The 23,103-nt window shown below is 39.8% G+C and overlaps 1 protein-coding gene across 1 annotated transcript in view; it reads right to left on the bottom strand.

Annotated features, from left to right (window-relative positions):
• The window catches only part of LOC139537135 (gamma-aminobutyric acid receptor subunit beta-4-like), a 61,505-nt gene that overhangs the window by 9,803 nt on the left and 28,599 nt on the right, over positions 1–23,103 (bottom strand). Inside the window, exons 3-4 of the mRNA XM_071338084.1 lie at positions 13,290–13,357; positions 9,187–9,407 (exon numbers count right to left, since the gene is read on the bottom strand). Coding sequence (XP_071194185.1) covers positions 9,187–9,407; positions 13,290–13,357 — 289 coding nt within the window. The remainder of the gene's footprint in view (positions 1–9,186; positions 9,408–13,289; positions 13,358–23,103) is intronic.

The following is a 23,103-nucleotide window of genomic DNA, read 5'->3' as shown; positions in this document are numbered from 1 at the left end:
TCCAAATGAACAATAACCCCAAGCATACTTCCACAGTTGTGGCAAAATGGCTTAAGGACAACAAAGTCAAGGTATTGGAGTGGCCATCACAAAGCCCTGACCTCAATCCTATATAAAATTTGTGGGCAGAACTGAAAAAGCATGTGCGAGCAAGGAGGCCTACAAACCTGACTCAGTTACACCAGCTCTGTCAGGAGGAATGGGCCAAAATTCACCCAATTTATTGTGGGAAGCTTGTGGAAGGCTACCCGAAACGTTTGACCCAGGTTAAACAATTTAAAGGCAATGCTACCAAATACTAATTGAGTGTATGTAAACTTCTGACCCACTGGGAATGTGATGAAATAAATAAAAGCTGAAATAAATCATTCTCTTTACTATTATTCTGACATTTCACATTCTTAAAATAAGGTGGTGATCCTAACTGACCTAAGACAGGGAATTTTTACTCTGATTAAATGTCAGGAATTGTGAAAAATGTATTTGGCTAAGGTGTATGTAAACTTCCAACTTCAACTGTACATCTTTAATGCTTAATGTAAACATCTAATTCATTCAAGCCCAAAAGCCAACAATCAAACGCAGAAAGTCAATTTACCAAGCTTGTTTTATTCCCTTGGGATACATTGAATCAGTTGAAAAATGAAACAAAATGTGTATGCTTTAATCTCACACTAAATTGTGATTGACTGCTATACGTATATGTTTCCACCACGTGTGTTTATTAGGGGTGTACATTCATTGTATTCCATTTCAATAAATCCAGAAACGTAGGAAAAGTGCACTGCTTACAGATTATTAGTGTGGGAGTTTATGGCATTGAACTGAGATATTAACTAGTGCAGCACATTTTAGTAATTACATTTGTGCTGTTAAATCATACCAGCTTGTGCCTGCTTTCAGGTTTTTCGTGTAAATGAACTAGGGAGCTCACTGGTTTGGCTGAATGGGAAAACTAATTGAGTTTCAACTCATCACCCCTGTGTGTCAGATGCACCGTCACATTCATGGGGAGAGTTTGAAAGGTAAACAATTTGTGTGTGTTAGGGGGCGGGAGAGAGTGGTGGGGAGTTTACCCTTTACAACAGCCTATTTTACATTTGGGATGCCCAATGTAGGATAGCTGAGTCCATGCTGTCTTCCAGACTGCAGGACATTTCAGCACATTGCAAAAGATTCCCAGTGTGCAGGCTAATACAAGCCACCACAACTACTGTCAAACACATGCACAGGTACTGGTGAAGTGTATTGAGTGCAATAGGAAAACAATGTGAAGTGTTAGCAGGGCCTATACAACCATGATGAAAACAGAACCCATTTCAATACAGCGAGTCACTGTTTGGGACGATATACCTTTTGACTCCCTCTACTTTGGTGCGTTAGGACATAATGCCGTGGCAAAATTATTCTGACTCTCCCCATGGCACAACACAACCTCATTATCACTCCCCTCCGGCTTTATCATAGACCAAGTACATTTCACTTCGCATTGTACATTGTTTTCTATCTCACAACGTTACTGTAAATGACTAATGTAAAGCAAAGCTGCAAAATGTTGGGGAAAGAAAAAGAAGCCTGTGTCCCTTGGGGCTCTGGCTGCTGTGCTACTTTAAAAGGGCCCCAGGATGCTCCTCTCCCCCCAGCAGCCCCCCAGTCGTCTGGGTGGGTCCCTGTGGGCACCTCACTGCAGACTCACTGTCTGGGATGTTTCATTGATGAAACTGGGACATTGTGGTGATGAGGGATGAGGAGGGTGTTTTGTGGCTTTTTTCTGGGGCACAGAATTCTGGATGGGAAGTGAGCCTCCTTTCCAGTCAAACAAATAAACAGAAATAAGTGGTGCACTATATTTGTTTGTCTTGTGCAGTACAATAGTGACTGCTACATGCAATAGTACATGGTACATACAATAGTGACCACTACATACAATAGTGACCGCTACATACAATAGTGACTGCTCCATATAATAGTGACTGCATTATACAATAGTGACTGCTTAATACAATAGTGACTGCTACATACATTAGTGACAGCTACATACAATAGTGAATGCTACATACAATGACGAAAGATACATACAATAGTGACCGCAACATACAATGGTGACTGCAAAATAGAATAATGACTGCTACAAACATTAACGACTGCTACATACAATAGTGACTGCTACATACATTAACGACTGCTACATACAATAGTGACTGCTACATACAATAGTGGCTGCTACATACAATAACCACTGCAACATACAATAGTGAAAACTACATACAATAATGACTGCTACATATAATAGTGACTACTACATACAATAGTGACTGCTACATACAATAACGACTGCTACATACAATAGTGACTGCTACATACAATAGTGACTGCTACATACAATGGTGACCACTACATACAATAACGACTGCTACATACAATAGTGACAGCTTAATACAATAGTGACTGCTACATACAATGGTGACTGCTATATACAATGGTGACTGCATAAAACAATAATGACTGCCACATACAATAGTGACTGCTACATACAATGGTGACCAATACATACAATAACAACTGCTCCATACAATAGTAACTGCTCCATATAACAGTGACTGCTTCATACAGTAGTGACAGCTTAATACAATAGTGACTGCTATATATATTAGTGACAGCTACATACAATAGTGACTGCTACATACAATAATGACAGATACATGCAATAGTGACTGCTACATACAATGGTGACAGCTACACACAATGGCGACTGCTAAATACAATGGTGTGTGCAAAATACAATAATGACTGCTACAGACAATAACAACTGCTAAATACAATAGTGACTGCTACATACAATACAAGTGGCAGCTACATACAATAGCGACTGCTACATACAATAGTGACTGCTACATACAATAGTAACTGCTACATACAATAGTGACTGCTACATACAATACAAGTGGCAGCTACATACAATAACGACTGCTACATACAATAGTGACAGCAACATACAATTGTGACAAGCACATGCAATATTGACTGCTACATACAATGGTGACTGCAACATACAATAGTGACTAGTATGTACAATGGTGATGGCTACATTCAACGGTGACTGCAACATACAATAGTGACTGCTACATACATTAGTGACTGCTACATACAATAGTGACTGTTACATACAATAGTGACTGCTCCATACAATAATGACTGCTACATACAATAGTGACTAGTATGTACAATGGTGACGGCTACATTCAACGGTGACTGCAACATACAATAGTGACTGCTACATACATTAGTGACCGCTACATACAATAGTGACTGTTACATACAATAGTGACTGCTCCATACAATAATGACTGCTACATACAATAGTGACTGTTACATACAATAGTAACTGCTCCATACAATAGTGACTGCTACATACAATAGTGACTGCTCCATACAATAGTGACTGCTATATACAATGGTGACCGCTACATACAATAGTGACTGCTACATACAATAACAACTGCTACATACAATAGTGACTGCAACATACAATTGTGACAAGCACATACAATATTGACTGCTACATACAATGGTGACTGCAACATACAATGGTGACTGCAAAATACAATAATGACTGCCACATACAATAGTGACTAGTATGTACAATGGTGACTGCTACATACAACGGTGACTGCAACATGCAATAGTGACTGCTACATACATTAGTGACTGCTACATACAATAGTAACTGTTACATACAATAGTAACTGCTACATACAATAACGACTGCCACATACAATAGTGTTGATTTACATTGTTTCTAAACATTGGAGTAAAAAAAGCTTATTTGGGGTTCTGATGCAGTACAACAGTTGAACTAAGCTCAAGAGTTATGTGATATATCCTTCAATTATCAATGGCTATAAATAAAAGTGGCAGCTACATACAATAGTGACTGCTACATACAATAGTGACTGCTACATACAATAACAACTGCTACATACATTAGCGACTCCTCCATATAATAGCGACTTCTTCATACAATAGTGAGTGCTACATGCAAACGTGACTGCTACATACAATGGTGACTGCTACATACAATGGTGACTGCTAAATATATTAATGAGTGCTACATACAATAACGACTGCTATATACAACAGTGACTGCTACATACAATAGCAACCGCTACATATAATAGCGACTGCTACATACAATAGTGATTGCTACATACATTAGTGAGTGCTACATACAATGTTGACGCTACATACAATAGTGAGTGCTACATACAATGGTGACTGCTACATGCAAACGTGACTGCTACATACAATGGTGACTGCTAAATATATTAGTGAGTGCTACATACAATAGTGACTGCTATATACAACAGTGACTGCTACATACAATAGCAACCGCTACATACAGTAGTGACTGCTACATTGTAATAGTGACTGCTACATACAATAGTGACTGCTACATATAATAGTGACTGCTACATACAATAGCGACTGCTACATTGTAATAGTGACTGCTAAATACAATAGTGACTGCTACATAGAATGGTGACTGCTACATACAATGGTTACTGCTACATACAATTATGACTGCTAAATACATTAGTGACTGCTACATACAATTGCGACTGCTGCATACAATAGTGCTACATTCATTCTGTTGCACAGTCAAAATAATGTTGTGTCTCCGTGTCATGCCTGCTGAAAACATTCCAGGCTTATACTGTATGTTCCATCTCATGTAAGAGAAGCTCACATGCCAATCAAATGAACAGGAATGTCTTCCCATGAATGGTAAAGGGATCATGGTCTTCATGATAAGTCATAGAGGCATATTTGTTTCAATCATGAATATATACCCTACAGGCAATCTGTACTCTACACAGGCATGACATTGTCCTCACTTCATCCTTCCACCTTTTCACCAACTCCCTCTGGGTAACAAGAGATGCTACGACCAATTCCGCCCCTCCCTCCCTCCCTCGCTCCTTCCTCTGCACCCACAGCTGATTCCACCAAGAGACATATTAAATAAGCATTTACCAGACCATTAGTTTCCCGTCTCACTTCCAAACATCATCAAATTCTCATTAATACCACAGTCTGTCTGACAGATCCTAAAACATCTACCCCTCTGAGACAGACACCAAGATGTCCCTGTGTTTGGTGGGGTGGACTGGGGATGAGGACCTAGTTGATATGAACAATCTCAGAGTGATTTAGTGAGGCAGTGTTAACAAAGTGTATGCTGACTGGCTGAAAAACCACCAAAGAATGGAGAAGACTGCCATTCTCTTGCAGACACTGATAATGCTATCATGTATCTCATGTCAATGAGCAAGGGCATGCGCTAAGTCCCCCATTCTGGAAAATAACACAATCCTTTTCCAGAGGCTTACCTAAGCTATATTTAATCTTCCAGACAATAGGGACATGACAAGAGCAAAATGCCATCTCCACTGATTGTGAAGTGGAATGAGGTAATAGAACCTCATAATAGAGCTACGCATAAGATAGTAATATAGCCATTACAGCAGCATCTGTACATTTAGCTGTAAGCTTCCTATAATTAACAGTTGCAACTGAATTAGGTTTTTGCTTTGAAACATTTCAAAATGGGACTGCCCTGTGTAACAAAGAAACAAACATCATTGGCCAAAGCACATCAGCATTATTTTAACCCAAAGAACAGTGATTCTCTGTCTTGTCTTCTGAGGCCTCCATTCACCGGAGACACATGATGCTAAACAAATAAAGTTAAGTCAAATGAATTTATTTAAAAGCGCAAGTACTTGTGTACCATGTGTACAGTCAGGTCCAAAATGATTGGCACCCTTGATAAAGATGAGAAAAAAAGACTGTATAAAATAAATAATGCAAATACTGAGATATTTTGTATGCTACATTTTATACTAGTACAATTGCTGAGAGAAAGATATTTTGTTTAGCAAGTCATATTTTTTGGGGTAACACATTATTTGGATAGTCCATCTGGGCAATTCAATGGTAAGGGAATTAGGTTTTGACTCAGTATTTTCACCTTAAAATGTATGCCTGTAACGGCTGTCTTCGGGTGAAAGAGAGGAGGACCAACATGCAGCGTGATGATAATCCATATTTTAATTAGGATATTTAAACGACGAACAAAAACAACAAACTGACAGAAAGAACCGAAAACGCTACAGTCCTGAACATGGGAACACAGAACAGATGAACACACAGGCTACCTTAATATGGTTCCCAATCAGAGACAATGACAAACACCTGCCTCTGATTGAGAACCATATTAGGCCAAACAACAAACCCAACATAGAAACACAAAACATAGAATGCCCACCCAGCTCACGTCCTGACCAACTAAACAAAGACTAAACAAAGGAAATAAGGTCAGGAACGTGACAATGCCAAACAAAAACCATTAATTTCAAAGTTTAGCTCTATGTACAAGGACTACATTTAACAATTTCCACTGAACATTTTACAAAAACTAATTTAGTGGAAGAACTGTGCAGATGCAAAGTTTGGTAACGGAATTATGGGACAACGTTTTCCACAAACTCTATTAAATATCTGCTTCGAACTAAGATTCAAAGATGTCTGCGGAAATAATGGGTGTGTTAGCTATGACATGACACCTTGAGTTAGAAAAAATCAATTTGAGTTTTTGAACTACAGTAAGTGAAGTGGATTTACACCTGGTAACGGAATTAAGGGAATGGGTTTACATCATGGGTCCCTGATATGTACTACAAAAAAGCATCTAACAACGCAATTCTACGAGTAGTCTGAGGCCGACGTTAGGTAACGAGCGTTTTCAAGTGCAACGTTAATAACGACGGTTTCGGGAAACAGTTCAGAGATTTTAACAATGTTCCTACGAAGGTTCTAACAATGAACTTAGCCTTAATATGCTTTTGGGAAACCTGGTCCAGTACTGTGCTATCCAAACTTGGGAAACATACGTCTATGATAGGTTCAGATTTGGTCCACTCGGTCCATCTGTGGACGTTAACATCAAGGCCAGAGTGGACTGACCACATTTCAACTACCCTAACCCTAACCGCAAACTTAGCAGACAGTTGCTTATCAACAGATAGTTTGTTGATAGTATGACCATCTGTAGAGAATCAACAGATGGACTATCGAAATAAAGTTCAAATTTTTATACCCCAAAAATGGTGTCAAAACGACTGTTTTCAGTACCTTTCAATACCTCACCTTGCGAGGATAATGGCACTGAGCCTTTTTCAAAAATGTTTTATGAGATTGGAGAACACATTGGGAGGGATCTTAGACCATTCCTAGATACACAATCTGCCCAGATCCTTAATATGCTTTGTCAGTGCTTATGGACTGCCTTCTTCAATTCACACACATACCAATGGGGTTCAAGTCCGGAGACTGACATGGCCATTTTATGGTCATTTAACCTCCTTTTTGGATATTGATGTGTGCTTGGGGTCATTGTCTTATTGGAAGTTTCAGCCTCCTGGTAGAGGCAACCAGTTTTTTGGCTAAAAAGTCATGGTACTGAGCAAAGTTCATGATTCCGTTGACCTTAACAAGGGCCCCAAGACCAGTGGAAGAAAAATAGCCCCATAACATCAAAGATCCACCATCATATTTGACCGTAGTTATGAGGTACTTTTCTGCATATGCTTCTGTTTTTCAACACCAAATCCGCCGCTGGTGTACGTGGCCAAACAGCTCTATTTTCATGTCATCTGACCAAAGCACCAGTTCCAATCCATGTGCCGTTTAGAAAACTCCAGACATTTACATTTGTTGGATGACATGAAAATAGAGCTCTTTGGCCACGAACAACAGTGGTGGGTTTGGCGTCGAAAGAAAGAAGCTTATGCAGACAAACTTGGCGCCGCAAGTGGATCTTCCAGCAAGACATTGACCCCAAGCACACATCAAAATCCATAAAGAAATGGTTAATTGACCACGAAATCTATATTTTGCAATATCAGTCTCTGAACTTGATCCCCATTGAAAACCTGTGTTTTGAATTGAAGAGGACAGTCCATAAGCAAAGGACAAAGGATATTAAGGATCCGTAAAGATTATGTATGGAGGAATGATCGAAGATCCCTCCTAATGTGTCTTCCAATCTCATAAAACACAAGAAAAAGGCTCAGTGCCGTTAAGGTGGGGTACTGAAAGGTATGTTAAACAGGGGTGTCAATCATTTTGCCCCGTACTGTATTTTTTTGAGAAACAAAAGTATTACTTGTTAAACAAAAATCTCTTTCTCTGAGCAATTGTATTAGTATCAAATAATATAATTATCTATTTTTTTGTATACAATATAGCTCAGTATTTGTATAATTTAATTTACAGTCTTTTTTTACTCATCTTTATCAAGGGTGCCAATAATTTTGGACCTGACTGAGTATACAGTTTCTTCCATGACATAGACTGACCAGGTGAATCCAGGTGAAAGCTATGATCCCTTATTGATGTGACTGTTAAATCAACTTCAATCAGTGTTGATGAAGGGGAGGAGACAGGTTAAATAATGATTTTAAGCTTTGAGACAATTGAAACATGGATTGTGTACATGTGTCATTCCGAGGGTGAATGGGCAAGACAAAAGATTTAAGTGCCTTTGAAAGGGTGTGGTATTAGGTGCCAGGCACACCAGTTTGCATCAATAACTGCAAAGCTGCTGGGGTTTTCACGCTCAACAGTTTCCCATGTGGATCAAGATTGGTCCTCCACCTTAAGGACATCCAGACAACTTGACACAACTGTGGGAAACATTGGATTCAACATGGGCCAGCATCCCTGTGGAACGCTTTCGACAAATTGTAGAGTCCATGCCACGCCGAATTGAGGCTGTTCTGAGGGTAAAAAGTGTGTGTGGGGGGAGGAGGTATACTCAGTGTATATGTCAGGTATTAGCATGTCATGTAATTGTCAAGGTAGGCTATAACTACTTACAATTGAATCCTGTCATCGGAAATTCAGCTAAATAATTTAAGTTAGTCGTGCTTTTATCAGGGATTCTCTGGACTCATGTTATTTTTTATGGAAGTAAGGAAAGTGAAAAGGCAGGAGGGCCGTGATACTATTTAGACACAGACCTAGTTTCTCATATGCCTTCCCAAGGTCTCTTCCAGTCCTGTCTGACAGGCCAGGCTTTAACCAGTTTAGTTACAGTAGAATTCCAATGAAAGTTAGCTGTACCTGAGCCCATATAACACGGTGCCATCAGGATGCAGTCGAATCATACGGTTCTTCACTGTCACGCCATGCAGGAAGGACTTCTTGTCATTGAGGAAGTAGGTGTCTGGGAGCCACAGCTGGTCCGCCACGCGGTTATCCAGAGTCAGGTTGAGGGGCAGCTCAGCGTATGCCAACCGCTTGTCTCGCCAACTTTGCTGGAAATACATTGTGATGGTGTAATCCTGTGGAAAAAGGGCAAACAGCACCGTGAGATTGGGAAAAAAATAGTTGCTACACTCTTAGAAAAAAAATGTGTTATCTAGAATCTAGATAACACATTATTTGGCTGTCCTCATGGGAGAACCCTTTGAAGAACCTTTCCAGGTAGAATCCTTTTGGTTCCAGGTAGAACCCTTTTGGGTTCCATGTAGGTTCTCCAAAGGGTTCTCCTATGGGGACAGCCGAATAACCCTTTTGGAACCTTTTTTTTCGAAGAGTGTATGCATTGACAAAAGCTTCAACTATGGGAAGTATAAGTTACCCTTACTGTAATTGCCCTATCCTACACCATACACTTACTACCCAATGTGCATAAATATATGTACATCTAAACGTATCATCATAGTCATTATGTGCAGAGTATATCAAAAAGCATTAACAGTGTTTTTCAAGGATACAATGGAAACATAATGAAAATGGGAGACTTACAGGGAAGTGATTTAAAGGCCAAGTTAAGTTGAACACCTCCAGTGACAGTACAGTATTTCTGAGTTTCGCATGATAAATGCTGCCAATTATTCTGGGAACCTCAGTGTCCCGAAATCTCAATATAATTGTCTTAAAACCATAATATACATCACATTTTATAAGCGGACTGAGAGCTAATCTTAGTGGTTATTCAGCTGGACATAAAATGACCTATATTCTCACAGGGTGTACCCTATCAGAAGAATATTCCATATTTTCCAGAAAAAAATATACTTGCTGCATCGTGAAAAAAAATTAATGAAATGAAATACTAACACAAAGTAATTTTGTTTTTCATGGCTTTCGTCTGAAACGATGTGGTTTTCTTTAGCTATGACTATGTTGGCTGGCTGACAAAATACAAAAATGAACAGCTAAAATAGACGAGTTATGGCGTTAGACATAACATACATGTTGAGATTATACAATGTTTTCCAAATTGACAATAACCAGGTTTCCATCCAACCTTTTTATGCGAGTATGTTGGATAAAAATGTCGGATAAAATGTCGGATAAAAAAATGTAATGACAGGCCTTTGTCGGTAAACTTTCCAAATGTCAACAAAACAAAATACGCCAGCTAAGGTGGGATCTTTTTGTGTCGGTAAAATTAACTATGCGAGAAATATCGGTGGAAATGCTTTTAATGCACAAATACTGATATAATAATGACATTGTGTGGTCCTCCACTACGACTCGTCGGGAAAGCATGTGCAAGGTGATGAACTTGATGATCCTTTCTAATAAATATTGAGGGTCTTATTCTGGTGACATGATCAACGATGCTTGACTGCCGTTTGACAAATAGAAAAAATCTTGCTCTTTTGTCCATAATAATCTCATCATGTAGGCTATACCCGCATTGTATCTGCAAGCTGTTGGCTAGAGCTCACGTTCCAATACCAGAGTGGGCACACTCGTTATATAACACACTTTTTTTTTGTGAGAAAACCCATCAGTAGAGTTGCAAATCTGCAACAAGTCAATTTGATGCAAACACATCTCTGGTGGGAAAATACACATATTGTTTTAATGCCGATTTTAAATATTCGCATGGATTTATGTCTCCAATTGGATGGAAACCAAGCTAGTCATATTGTTTTGTGTCTGTCTTTGTTCACAGGAACCTTTTTCAACCTTTTCAGCCCTGCACCTGATGCTACCTTCTCAAATGTCCAGGGAAACAAAAATAACATAAAACATAAGATAAAACTTGCTGTGTCTTCAAAAACACCGGAGTAGAAAATAAATCTCAGAAATAAAAAATGAATATATCAAAGCGCCTCACGTGCTTGCTCTTAAAAATAAAGAAAACAGCTTTGTACATGAGTGACTACCTCTAACAAATTAAAAATAAAATGTGCTATTGCTTGAAACTGGATGAAAATACTCTCGTGATTCGAAATGGCAACATTGCAGGGAGAACAAATCCAGAATAAAAAAACAAAGCTCCTCTGGCTTGTGGGGGGGAGTGAACTCTTGAGTGTGTCTGTGCCACATTAAAGAAAAGAAAATACAACGGAGAGCAGAGAGACAGAATGATGTCATTGCAGAGACACCAGCCATGTTGTCTTCTTTAAAGAAGAAGACTGAGCCTGATTTCTCACGCTCTCTAATAAACAGAAGTTAAATACGTAATATAATCAAGTAAATCAGATGCACAACATGTCTATGGTTATCCAATGTTTGCAAGGCCAAATATGATTGACTGAAATGGTATTATTGCATTGCAAATACACCGAACAAAAATATAACACCTGAAATACACCATACATGTGCTATGTGGAGGTCATACAGTGCCTTCAGCAAGTATTCATACCCCTTACTCCACTATTTGTTGTGTTACAGCCTGTATTAAACATTTATTTAAAAAGAATGTCACTCATCTACACACAAGAAGTGAAAACATGTTATTTACATTTTTTTGCAAATTTATTGAAGATGAAGTACAGAAATATCTTATTTAAAAAAGTAATCACACCCCTGAGTCAATACTATACTGAACAAAAATATAAAACGCAACATGTAAAGTCATCAAAAAGAAAGGAGGACCAAGGCACTCTTCATATAATTAATTAAAATGCCTTTATTAGTATGGCATGTTCAATAGAAACAAAGTTTTTTTTTAAACCGACGCGTTTCGGCTGCATGGCCTTCGTCAGGGAGTACATGTAAAGTGTTGGTCCCATGTTTCATGAGCTGAAATAAAAGATCCCAGAATTTTTCCTAAATTTCTCTCAAATTTTGTGTCCAAATTTGTTAACATCCCTGATAGTGAGCATTTCTCCTTTGACAAGATAATGTATCCACCTGATAGGTGTTGCATATCAAGAAGCTGATTAAACAGCATGAAAATTACACAGGTGCACCTTGTACTGGGGACAATAAAAGGCCACTCTAAAATGTTCAGTTTTGTTACACAACAAGTTTTGAGGGAGCGTGTAATTGGCATGCTGACTGCAGGATCGTCCACCAGAGCTGTTGCGAGATAATTTAATGTTCCTTTCTTTACCTTAAGACACCTCCAACGTCGTTTTAGAGAATTTGGCAGTACGTCCAACAGGCCTCACAACCGCAGACCACGTGTATGGCGTTTTGTGGTCAAGCGTTTTTTCTGATGTCAACGTTGTGAACAGAGTGCCCCATGGTGGCGGTGGGGTTATAGTATGGGAAGGCATAGGCTATGGAGAACGAACACAATTGCATTTTATCGATGGCACTTTGAATGGACAGAGATACCGTGATGAGATCCTGAGGTCCACTGACGTGCCATTCATCCGCCGCCATCACCTCATGTTTATGAATGATAATGCACGGCCCCATGTCGCAAGTATCTGTACATAATTCCTGGAAGCTGAAAATGGCCCAGTTCTTCCATGGCCTGCTTACACGCCAGAAATGTTACCCATTGAGCATGTTTGGGATGCTCTGGATTGACGTGTACGACAGCGTGTTCCAGTTCCCCCCAATATCCAGCAACTTTGCACAACCATTGAAGAGGAGTGGGACACACCAGATACTGACTGGTTGTCTGATCCATGCCCCTACCTTTTTTTTAAGGTATCTCTGACCGACAGATGCATATATGTATTCCCAGCCATGTGAAATCCATAGATTAGGGCCTAATGAGTTTATTTCAATTGACTGATTTCCTTATATGAACTGTAACTCAGTAAAATAGTTTAAATTGTTGCATGTTGCATTTATATTTTTGTTTAGTATACTGTACATTGAAACAAATTAAATTATCAAAATTGTAGTTTATAAAATGGGTGCATCATGCTTTAACCACGAACCCTAATAAATAAAAATAGACACATTGAGTCGATGTTCTATATGGACAGTGCTACTGTAAGAGAAGGGGTTTTGAAACTCACCATGTTCACTTCTGAGATGGAGTCAATGCTAGCGATGTTGATGCTCATTCCTACGATGACTGGGGCACCTGAGGGAACACAAGAGCCAGTACAGTCACACAACAAATTCACACCATTATTCACACTGGGCCAAAAATACACTTCTAACATAACATAGGACAACACGTACACACATTATAATGTACTTTATTTGCAAAAGTAGTATGCAATAAGCAAGGCATGTTTTTTTCTGTTTGGTTTTTCTTTTTTATCTTATAAGATTATTCTGTATAATGAAAAGCGCTTTACAAATGTAATCAACTATTATTATTATTAATGTTAAGATAAGAAAATAATCCAATTATCTCCACATGCTGGGTTATCTCAATAATTATCAGGATATTATTGTATGTACCATGATATAACTCCTTTTTCTTTTAGATGCATTACATATGAGACTGGACCTGGACATTTCTGATGTGGGAGAGTGAATCAGACATTTTTGGGAAAACTGTCATAAATGTGTCACTGTGGGAACAAGCCTCGTATGAGCAGGAAGAGACCACTGACGGAATCGAGAATGAAGAAAACATACCATAATTACTTAAACCCATTGACCTTTATCATACAGTCTGTGGAAAGTGACCGAAAAAGGCTGCAGACTTTAAAGTAGGAACAAATTGGTGGGGGAAAAAATCATAAAAATTACAGAGGCTGATGAATAGTCAAATCCAATTTTTGGGAGGCTTAAAACAGCCATATAAAATCTAACTAAATCTTTCTTTAAACTTCATAAAATTGTAATCCATATGAGATTCAGGTACATCATGCTAATTTCACGGTCAATATTCTCGCCCCCCAAATCATGTAATCTTTGTGTATCTCATCCTACCTCTTTCTCCTCACAAGAAACGTAAACATTGAAGTGAAAGGGATGTAAAAGTGTGTTGATATTCAGCAATGTCAAAAGGGAATAATTAAAGGCCCAGTGCAGTCAGAAACGTGGTTTCCTTGTGTTTTATATATATTTCCACACTATGAGGTTGGAATAATATTGTAAAATTGTGAAAATAATGATAATGCACTTTTAGTCTATGAGCTGTTTGAAAAGACTGGTTGAAATTTCAGCCTGTTTTGGTGGGATGGAATGTTGCCTTCCATGGTGACATCACTAGGGCCATAACTACATATGAGGATGCCGTATTATTAATATATGAGAATAGTAGAATACACAAGGTGACATTTCATAACTTACTGTTGAGAGTGAGAATAGTAGAATACACAAGGTGCCATTTCATAACTTAATTATGCATCAGCAGTTTTCATCTTGTTATATGTCACTCACTGACAGTCAATCAAAATGTCAGCGATTTGTTTTTTAGATTGGTAAATTAGTCTAGTTAGTCTAGCCAGCTATCTAAACGTGTAGTAATCATGGCCGAATTACCGACCGGAGACGCAGGGCACATGCCCAAGGGGGCGCTGACCCCCAGGGGGCCCCCATTGATTTTGTTAGTCACTCTCACTCAGAGACTGTTTCAGATACCCTGGTTACGGCCCTGGACATCACCATGCGGTAAATTAGTTAATAGACCAATAAGAAAGAAAGTTACAAACCTCTCTGCCAATAACAGCTCATTTTCAGTTTTTCCCTCCCCACTAAGACCACTCCCAGACAGTCCTAGTAAAATTCTTGCTTGAGAAACTGCCCTTTGCTAATAAGCAATTTTTAGTTCTTTTTAATTGAAAAAAATCAATGTAAGGTACTTAATTGTTACCCAGAAAGGATTTGGTATTGAGATAAAACGGCCGCATTGGAACTTTTCAAGGCAACATTCCTACATTTTTGGTTCTATTCAGATCTTGCTGCCCTTCAGTTTAGAGCAGCCTGGATTTTATAACGGACACTAGATCTGTCTTGAGTCAGTTAAAATAACAAATAAAAACAACATTATGTGCGTGGGCCGATGATGAAAGTAATAGCAAATGGAAGGTCAAATTTTTTTTCGAACTAACCACAAATATACTCAAGCACTGCGTATGACAAATGTACTAAATTTGTCCTTTGCCTTCTTAGTGTGGAGTTAATCAACCCTCTACAGATGCCCCGGGGAGTGCTTTAACTGTTGTTAAAAACAATGATATTAGAATATACCGGTTGACCTTTACCCCCATAGGAAATAGCAGTTGTCATTTTGTATTGTTCAAAGCGAATGCTGAATCTTTAGTTTTAAGAAGTGCTGTGCTGAACATGTGACGGCGGGGTGCGAGTAAGACCGCGAATCTTGTGCATAATCAGAGTTCAATTTGTAATTTCTTTGAAAATGTGTGCATATTTAACATAATTGCACCTGTCCATATACACTGTTTATCCATCGTCTGAAAGGTTGAGAGGTCAAAGAATGACGCTGAACTAGTGGAATGGTCAAAGTGCCACAGACTGTACTTGAAGAGCTCTCTGTCTAGAAGTTGAGGTTAAGTGCAGTGTTTTGGAAAACAACAGAGACATACTGACAGTACTGACACAAAGAACATAGTCTGAATGTCACCCAACTTGTGAATTTCTCTGGATAAGAGCATCAATGAGGAGGATACAGTGTATCTGCACACAGTATGTTAGTGATAGAAACAGAATGTGGCTAAATCTGTAACCTGGCATTACAATGGATACACGTGTTTCATTCACAAACATTAAGTGCAAAAAGTGAAAGACATTCTGGAAGTTGGGCTTTTTCATCCTGTAAGTCTTTTCACCTTCACAACATCTGGTGATAATTCATGCAGTGCCAACTTTGGAGCTCAAAGCAAGGACTCCCCACTCCCCTCACTTCAAATGTTCACTCCTTGATTTGTAACAATTGCAACATTTCTGCACAAGGGAATTGTGTCAACCCCACAAGGGATGAATGAGTCATTTCCCAGTCAGCAGACAACTGAATCATGATGATCAGGTGAAGGAGGAAGGAATTGTGACCACAAAAACAATGACCAAACGCTCACAGAAAAGGCTGAGAGTAACATCCCAACTTTTTGTTTTGGGACTTCTCCAAAGGTTCTTCCTGTTTTTAGCAGTGGCCGGGGAAGTACCATCTCAACCATTTGGTTCAATGCAGGTTTGTTACAGCAGTGTATTTTAGGTGAACTACAATTCCCTTGAGCTAAGAGTGGCGTAGGCAACAAAGGCACTTCCATACAGCTAGTGTATGTTCTGAACGTACATGTAATGTACCGTGCAGCTGCAGATAAGCTGTTAAAATGAATTGAAACATTGTCTAATGTAACACCTGTTTCAAGTATCTTTCATACAATTGAGAGCTTACAAAGTAGCCATTACGGTCCAGTAAGTTCTTACTTTGTTACGAGAAAAAATCTGCACTTATGATTTTTGTCACAGACCAACGCTTGGGACATTTTCTTGAACAGTTACCTGGGCATTGCCAACTTTATCAGGTGTGAATCACAGATTTGCTTCTGAGAAACATACTGCCTGTGGGTTTTTGAAATGGCTGGCTGCCAACAGAAATGTTTTCTTAGTTGCATTAATATTTCAGAGGTGGTTTACCCACAATACACACAACAGGACATTTTGTAAAGCACTGCAACGTTGGGCATTGAACAACATTTTTCTCAAACCACGCCAGGCAAAGGAGGCTGGCCCTGTAACTCATCCAGCCAAAGGTGTTCCACCTTCCCTCCAGAGACACAACACACAGACAAAGAAACAGAGAGAGAGGACTGTGAAAGATGGTCTTGAGAGTATGGCTTCTGTAACTGCATCTCAGAATCCCTTCCAATTTGTGCTAATTTAAAATGAATCTCGAAAACAGTGATTTTCTGAGTTTGTCTCAAATCCATGACCATTGTTTGTTTACTTTCGTTCCTTCCTTCAAATAATCTGCAGATTACTCTGGCTCCGGCCAACTCTGGAAAGATCTGACAATTACCATGTTTCTCCTAATACTGGCCCTGAAATTTTAAGCAGCACAGCACTTGACTGATAGTGCACATCTCTCCTATCTCTTCTTCTCTTCTTGACTGAGAGTGCACATCTCTCCTATCTCTTCTTCTCTTCTTGACTGAGAGTGCACATCTCTCCTATCTCTTCTTCTCTTCTTGACTGAGAGTGCACATCTCTCCTATCTCTTCTTCTCTTCTTGACTGAGAGTGCACATCTCTCCTATCTCTTCTTTTTTTGTAATCCTATTTTCTTTCCCCCTCTCCTCCAGCTCTAGCTGCCATGTTGCCACGGCAGACCACCTCTCTCTTAAATGCCCTGCAGCTTTGTCATATTTCCTGACCCATCTTATTTTTTTTAAAGAAGGAAAAAGTGGGGCCATTTTCCATTGCGCTTTGTGAAGGCAACTAGTAACAATTTTCCCCAGAGATGTCAAAGTACATTCGTTCGCTGGTTGTAAACAGAAAGCACAAAGATCTCTCTCTCTCTCTCACTGCATATTTTTGACCCTGCTTCAATGAAACAGAGGGATCCACTTTGCCACCGTGGCTTTCTCAAAATATAAGCACTTACCTGCAGCAGCACTTTCGTGAGCTGAAGCTAAATATCGCCTCGACAACAGCAGACTGAGATCCTGATAGAATGTTTCTATCAATTCATGTTTTCACATCGGAATATATTTGAGATTTTTTTGTAAATATTTGTACATAAGTGGCATCTGAAAATGGAAGAAGCAGGATCTCAAATCAGATGATTGTGTGCTAGTGTGTACGTGCTTGTGTGTATGCTTTTGTGTGCTATGGGTGCTATTGTGTATGTGTGTGTGTGGGGGGGAGGGGGCTTCTGTAATTTACTTTACTATTTATATTTGTTATTATTTTTCCTTTTACTTCACTCCATTCCTAAAGAAAATAATGTACTTTTTACTCCATATATTCCCTGACACCCAAAAGTACTCGTTACATTTTGAATGCTTAGCAGGACAGGAAAATGGTCCAATTCACAATTATCAAGAGAACATCCCTGGTCATCTCTACTGCCTCTGATCTGGCAGACTCGCTAAACAGAGAACATCCCTGGTCATCTCTACTGCCTCTGATCTGACAGACTCACTAAACAAAGATGCTTCATTTGTTAAGGATGTCTGAGTGTTGGCTATCCGTAAATGAAAAAAAACAAGAAAATGGTGCCGTCTGGTTTGTTTACAGTTTTTTCCAACTGCTTACACACAAAATCTTTTCATGTCACACGCTTTTTGAAACCTCTCACTCAAAGTGCAAAACTACACACCAAATATCCAAAACCATAAGCTATTTCTCAGCCTTTGACTCAGTTGTCAATTGCATAAAACACTTTTTTCAAAAAACACTACACACAATTCTCTACCTAAAACACAAAAATCTAACAGGAAGTGACTTGCTTTCCTTTTCCAAACACAACCAATCAAAATGCTATACTTATTCACCAGGTCACACACACACACACTCCTCACATGTGCAAACACTAATAGCTTAACTGATCACTAACCAATCACTGCTTTACTGTAGTATAGGCCTATACATAGGTCAAAGGTCAGATTACCTGTTTTGAACAATGGATGCCAACAATGGACAGAGAGCAAGAGGAGTAGGAGGGAGAGGAAGAGGAAGAAGAGGACGATGGCAAAGAAGAGAAGGAAGGAGAGCCATCTCTGATGAGATTAGGGCAACACTTGTTGATCATGTGATCAACCACGGTCTGACCATGAGAGACTGAGAGTCCAGCCCAACTTGAGTCGATTTACAGTGGCGTCCATAATTCGAACCTTCAGAAATGAGAACAGGTATGCAACTATCTAATGACTATTTTAGCATTACAGTAATGTACTATAAAATACGTATGACTGCATAGTATTGCATAAACATTTGTAACTCTAAGCCATCCATTTACTGCACTGCATTGAATGAATGAAGTTGGTTATCATGCTGTACTACATTTTTTTGTACATTATTTACAGTTCCTATGCTGAACACATACTGTGTTTGAATTCTGTACAGAGTGGAAAGGCAAAGACATCATGGAGGATGAGGACGCTTGTTTACAGATGTACAAGAGACTGCAATTATAAATATGGTTTTGGCCAAAAATGCAATTAGGATTCGAGAGATAAGAGAGCATATCTTGAATAATGACACCATATTTAACAACATCAATGCTGTAAGCCTGTCGACCATACAACGCATCCTCCAACGGCACCGAGTGACGATGAAACAACTTTACAAGGTGCCATTTGAGAGAAACTCTGACAGAGTCAAGAATATGCGACATGACTTTGTAGAGGTATGTATGCAACACTACTTCCAGTACTTCAGACATACCATATTTACTCATCTGTATATCCTTTTGTCTGTTACAGAGAGTATTGGAGCTGGATGCCCATGTAATTCGCCATTAATTTATTTATGTGGATGAGGTTGGCTTCAACCAGGCGCCAGAACCAGGCGCCGCGGAAGAAATGTAATAGGACAGAGAGCAATTACCAATCTCCCTGGACAGCGTGGGGGTAATATAACTATGTGTGCTGCCATCACTCAAAACGGGGTCCTCCATCACAGTGCCACACTGGGTCCGTACAACACCGGCCATATGCTCACTTTTCTGGATGCAATTTACACAATGCTTGTCCCTGATCCAGATCAGGAGCCTGCTAGATTTGTGGTTTTATGGGACAATGTTAGTTTTCACCGGGCTGTTCTGGTCCAAAACTGGTTTGCCACCCATCCACAATTTGTAGTTTTGTACCTACCCCCATATTCACCTTTTCTAAATCCCATAGAGGAATTCTTCTCAGCCTGGCGCTGGAAAGTGTATCATCGCCAACCCTATGCCCGCATGCCGCTTCTCCAGGCAATGGAGGACGCATGTGGGGACATAGAGGTTAACTCTGTCCAAGGTTGGATACGCCATGGTAGGAGATACTTCCCTCGATGTTTGGCAAGAGAAAACATATCTTGTGATGTGGACGAAGTATTGTGGCCAGACCCAGGCCGGAGAAGAGATGAAGCGTAGCTTAGCACTGGTGACTGCCCCCCCCCACCTACCAATTCCTGGACTGCCCCCCCCCGGGACCCCACACACACAATTGTGTTCTTTAAGGTATTCTAAAGAATATACTTTTGGTTTACATATGTTTATGGTTTTGTTGTATGCTACTGTATACAACAGTAATGTTTGGCCTAATAAATATTTTCTGTTTCTACATTGCATTGGTGTTTACAGTGTACTTGTTACCCCTCTCAGCAGATTACTTTCACTGTAGAACATTGTATTGAAATGTAGATATAAGCCGATGAAAGACCAAAGAGCTTTAGATTTAGAACAACAGTGTTTACATGGTATATCCAAAAATGTACTATTATGAAAGCAGTGTTTGCCATTTGATGCAAATGCTTCATTCTGACATGTGTTTATGGCATTTTGAATGCAGTGTTACATTTTGAAGGAGATGTGAGGCATTTTGCATTTTGTGTGTGCAGTTTTGGGAATTGTGTGTAGAGTTTTGAAAAAAGGAGACAGTTTTGAAAACGTGTGTAAGGAGTTGGAAAAAACTGTAATATAAGGAATTTGAAATAATATATACTTTTAATTTGATACTTAAGTATATTTTAGCAATTACATGTACTTTTGATACTTAAGTATATTTAAAACCAAATACTTTTAGACTTTTACTCAAGTAGTATTTTACTGGGGACTTTCACTTTTACTTGAGTCATTTTCTATAAAGGTATCTTTACTTTTACTCAAATATGACAATTGGGTACTTTTTCCACCACTGTGTGTGTGTGTGTGTGTGTGAGAAAAAGAGATGGGGGAATATCGATGTCCAGGCCAAACCCCAACTACTATTAGCAATTATCACATCACAGTGTGTCAGCACTTTCCACTACTTTCTCAAATAAGCCGCATCTAAGCCACTGACTGGCGTGACCTGATGCTGTTTGCCGACAAACTCTGACCTGATCTCCCGGAGTAGGGACTACTTCCAGCTGAGTCCCATAACTCGCCAGCTATTGATGTGGCATATTAAAGGAGTGTGGAGTATAGAAAATAGTCTTTAATAAAGTCAGGCTTGGATCCAACTCAACGTCCAGCATCCAGGAACTTCATCTCCTGATCTTTGATTGTCTGCCAGTTTCCTCTCTCCTCTCTGATCTCAGCACATTCCCCCCTACCAAGGAAGGCACAGCCCTCAAGGAACCAAACAAATTCTACCACTTTGCTACAGTTTTAATTTAACAGAAGAAGAATGGATGTTCTTAATCCATGCTTTACAGTTGTTTATCTCAGTGTCTTTGATAAAGGCTGTGAGTTTCTGATGCATCTATTGGCAACGGTGGGTGTGGTCCCTATGTCAAGAAGCATAGTAACTGCACAACCTGCAATTCATCACCACTGAGGTTAGTATCAACGCTAATGCAGACACACACCAACAATAAATCCACTCCTGAGAGCAACATTGAAAAAAGCATGAGTACTTTCCGAAATATTTCAATAACACAATCACAGTTCACTAACATGCAATGATAAAATAGGGCGTGAAACATTAGCACTACATTCCTGCGTCTGCCATTGAAGAATAATCATCTTTGGACAGTACCAGTGAATGAGAAAAACAAGTTTATTTGTCAATAGAGCTGCATTCTAGACCCCTCCAAGCCATAGCACACAGATTACTCACTCCTCTCTGCCTTTCTTTGTTTGACATTTTGCCTCTACTCTCTCTACTTCCTGTATGTAGTGCTTTTGGGCTTCTCTGAGCAGGTCCACTGCTTCCTCAAAACGTGTGTTATTTTCCTCCATTTTTACACTCAGCAACCAGATGGCCCCATCATCTGTGTCCATATTTAAATGACAAATGCAAAGCAGGTGGCATCTCTGGAGTGCCTAGGTTTGGTTTTTCATAAACAGAGGGCCCCGTACCTGGAAGCCTGGGAGATGCTCAATGAAACACACAGCCAGTGTTTTCAGGAATACCTCAGGTGGATGGGGCCGTTTAGACTGGCTCCCTCTTCAGGGGCAACAATCCCCCCTCAGCATGTTTTTATCCCTGGCAGTGTTTCCTGTCATACAGGTAAAGACGATAATAATGATCTCAAATTGCTTTACAGTAGGAGGTTGGGGACTGAGAGGGAATCACTCGCAGTCGGTACAGTATATTTGCACACCAGAGAAAGTGATGGTTTCGAGGTGGATCGGGTTTGATTTGGCTGATGGTAGGGCTGGTGGGCTGATGGTAGGGCTGGTGTTGGGAGGCATGTTGGTGATTAGATATTGTGACATTAGAACATCAGGACCTAAATATGTCAGGATGAAGCCCACCCCTCCCACCCCGCCCTGAATATGCTCAAAGAGGCAGTTCAACCCTGTTTGATACGTATACTATATATACAAAGGTATGTGGACACCCCTTCAAATTAGTCGATTTGGCTCTTTCAGCCGTAGCCGTTGCGGACAGGTGTATAAAAACGGTAGAATGGCCTTACTGAAGAGCTCAGTGACTTTCAACGTGGCACTGTCATAGGATGCTACATTTCCAACAAGTCAGTTCGTCAAATTTCTGTCCTGCTAGAGCTGCCACGGTCAACTTTAAGTGCTGTTATTGTGAAGTGGAAATGTCTAGAAGAAACAACGGCTCAGCCGCGAAGTGGTAGGCCACAGAACGTGACCTCCAAGTGCTGAAGCGTGTAGCGCGCAAAAAGGGTCTATCCTCGGTTGCAACACTCACTACTGAGTTCCAAACTGCCTCTGTAAGCAATGTCAGCACAATAACTGTTCGTCGGGAGCTTCATGAAATGAGTTTCCATGGCCGATCAGCCGCACACAAGCCTAAGATCACCATGC

Source organism: Salvelinus alpinus, chromosome 13 (genome assembly GCF_045679555.1).
Source record: "Salvelinus alpinus chromosome 13, SLU_Salpinus.1, whole genome shotgun sequence".
Classification (NCBI taxonomy): domain Eukaryota; kingdom Metazoa; phylum Chordata; class Actinopteri; order Salmoniformes; family Salmonidae; genus Salvelinus; species Salvelinus alpinus.
The sequence above is the reverse complement of the archived record's forward strand: the minus strand, read 5'-3'. Positions and strand labels throughout refer to the sequence as shown.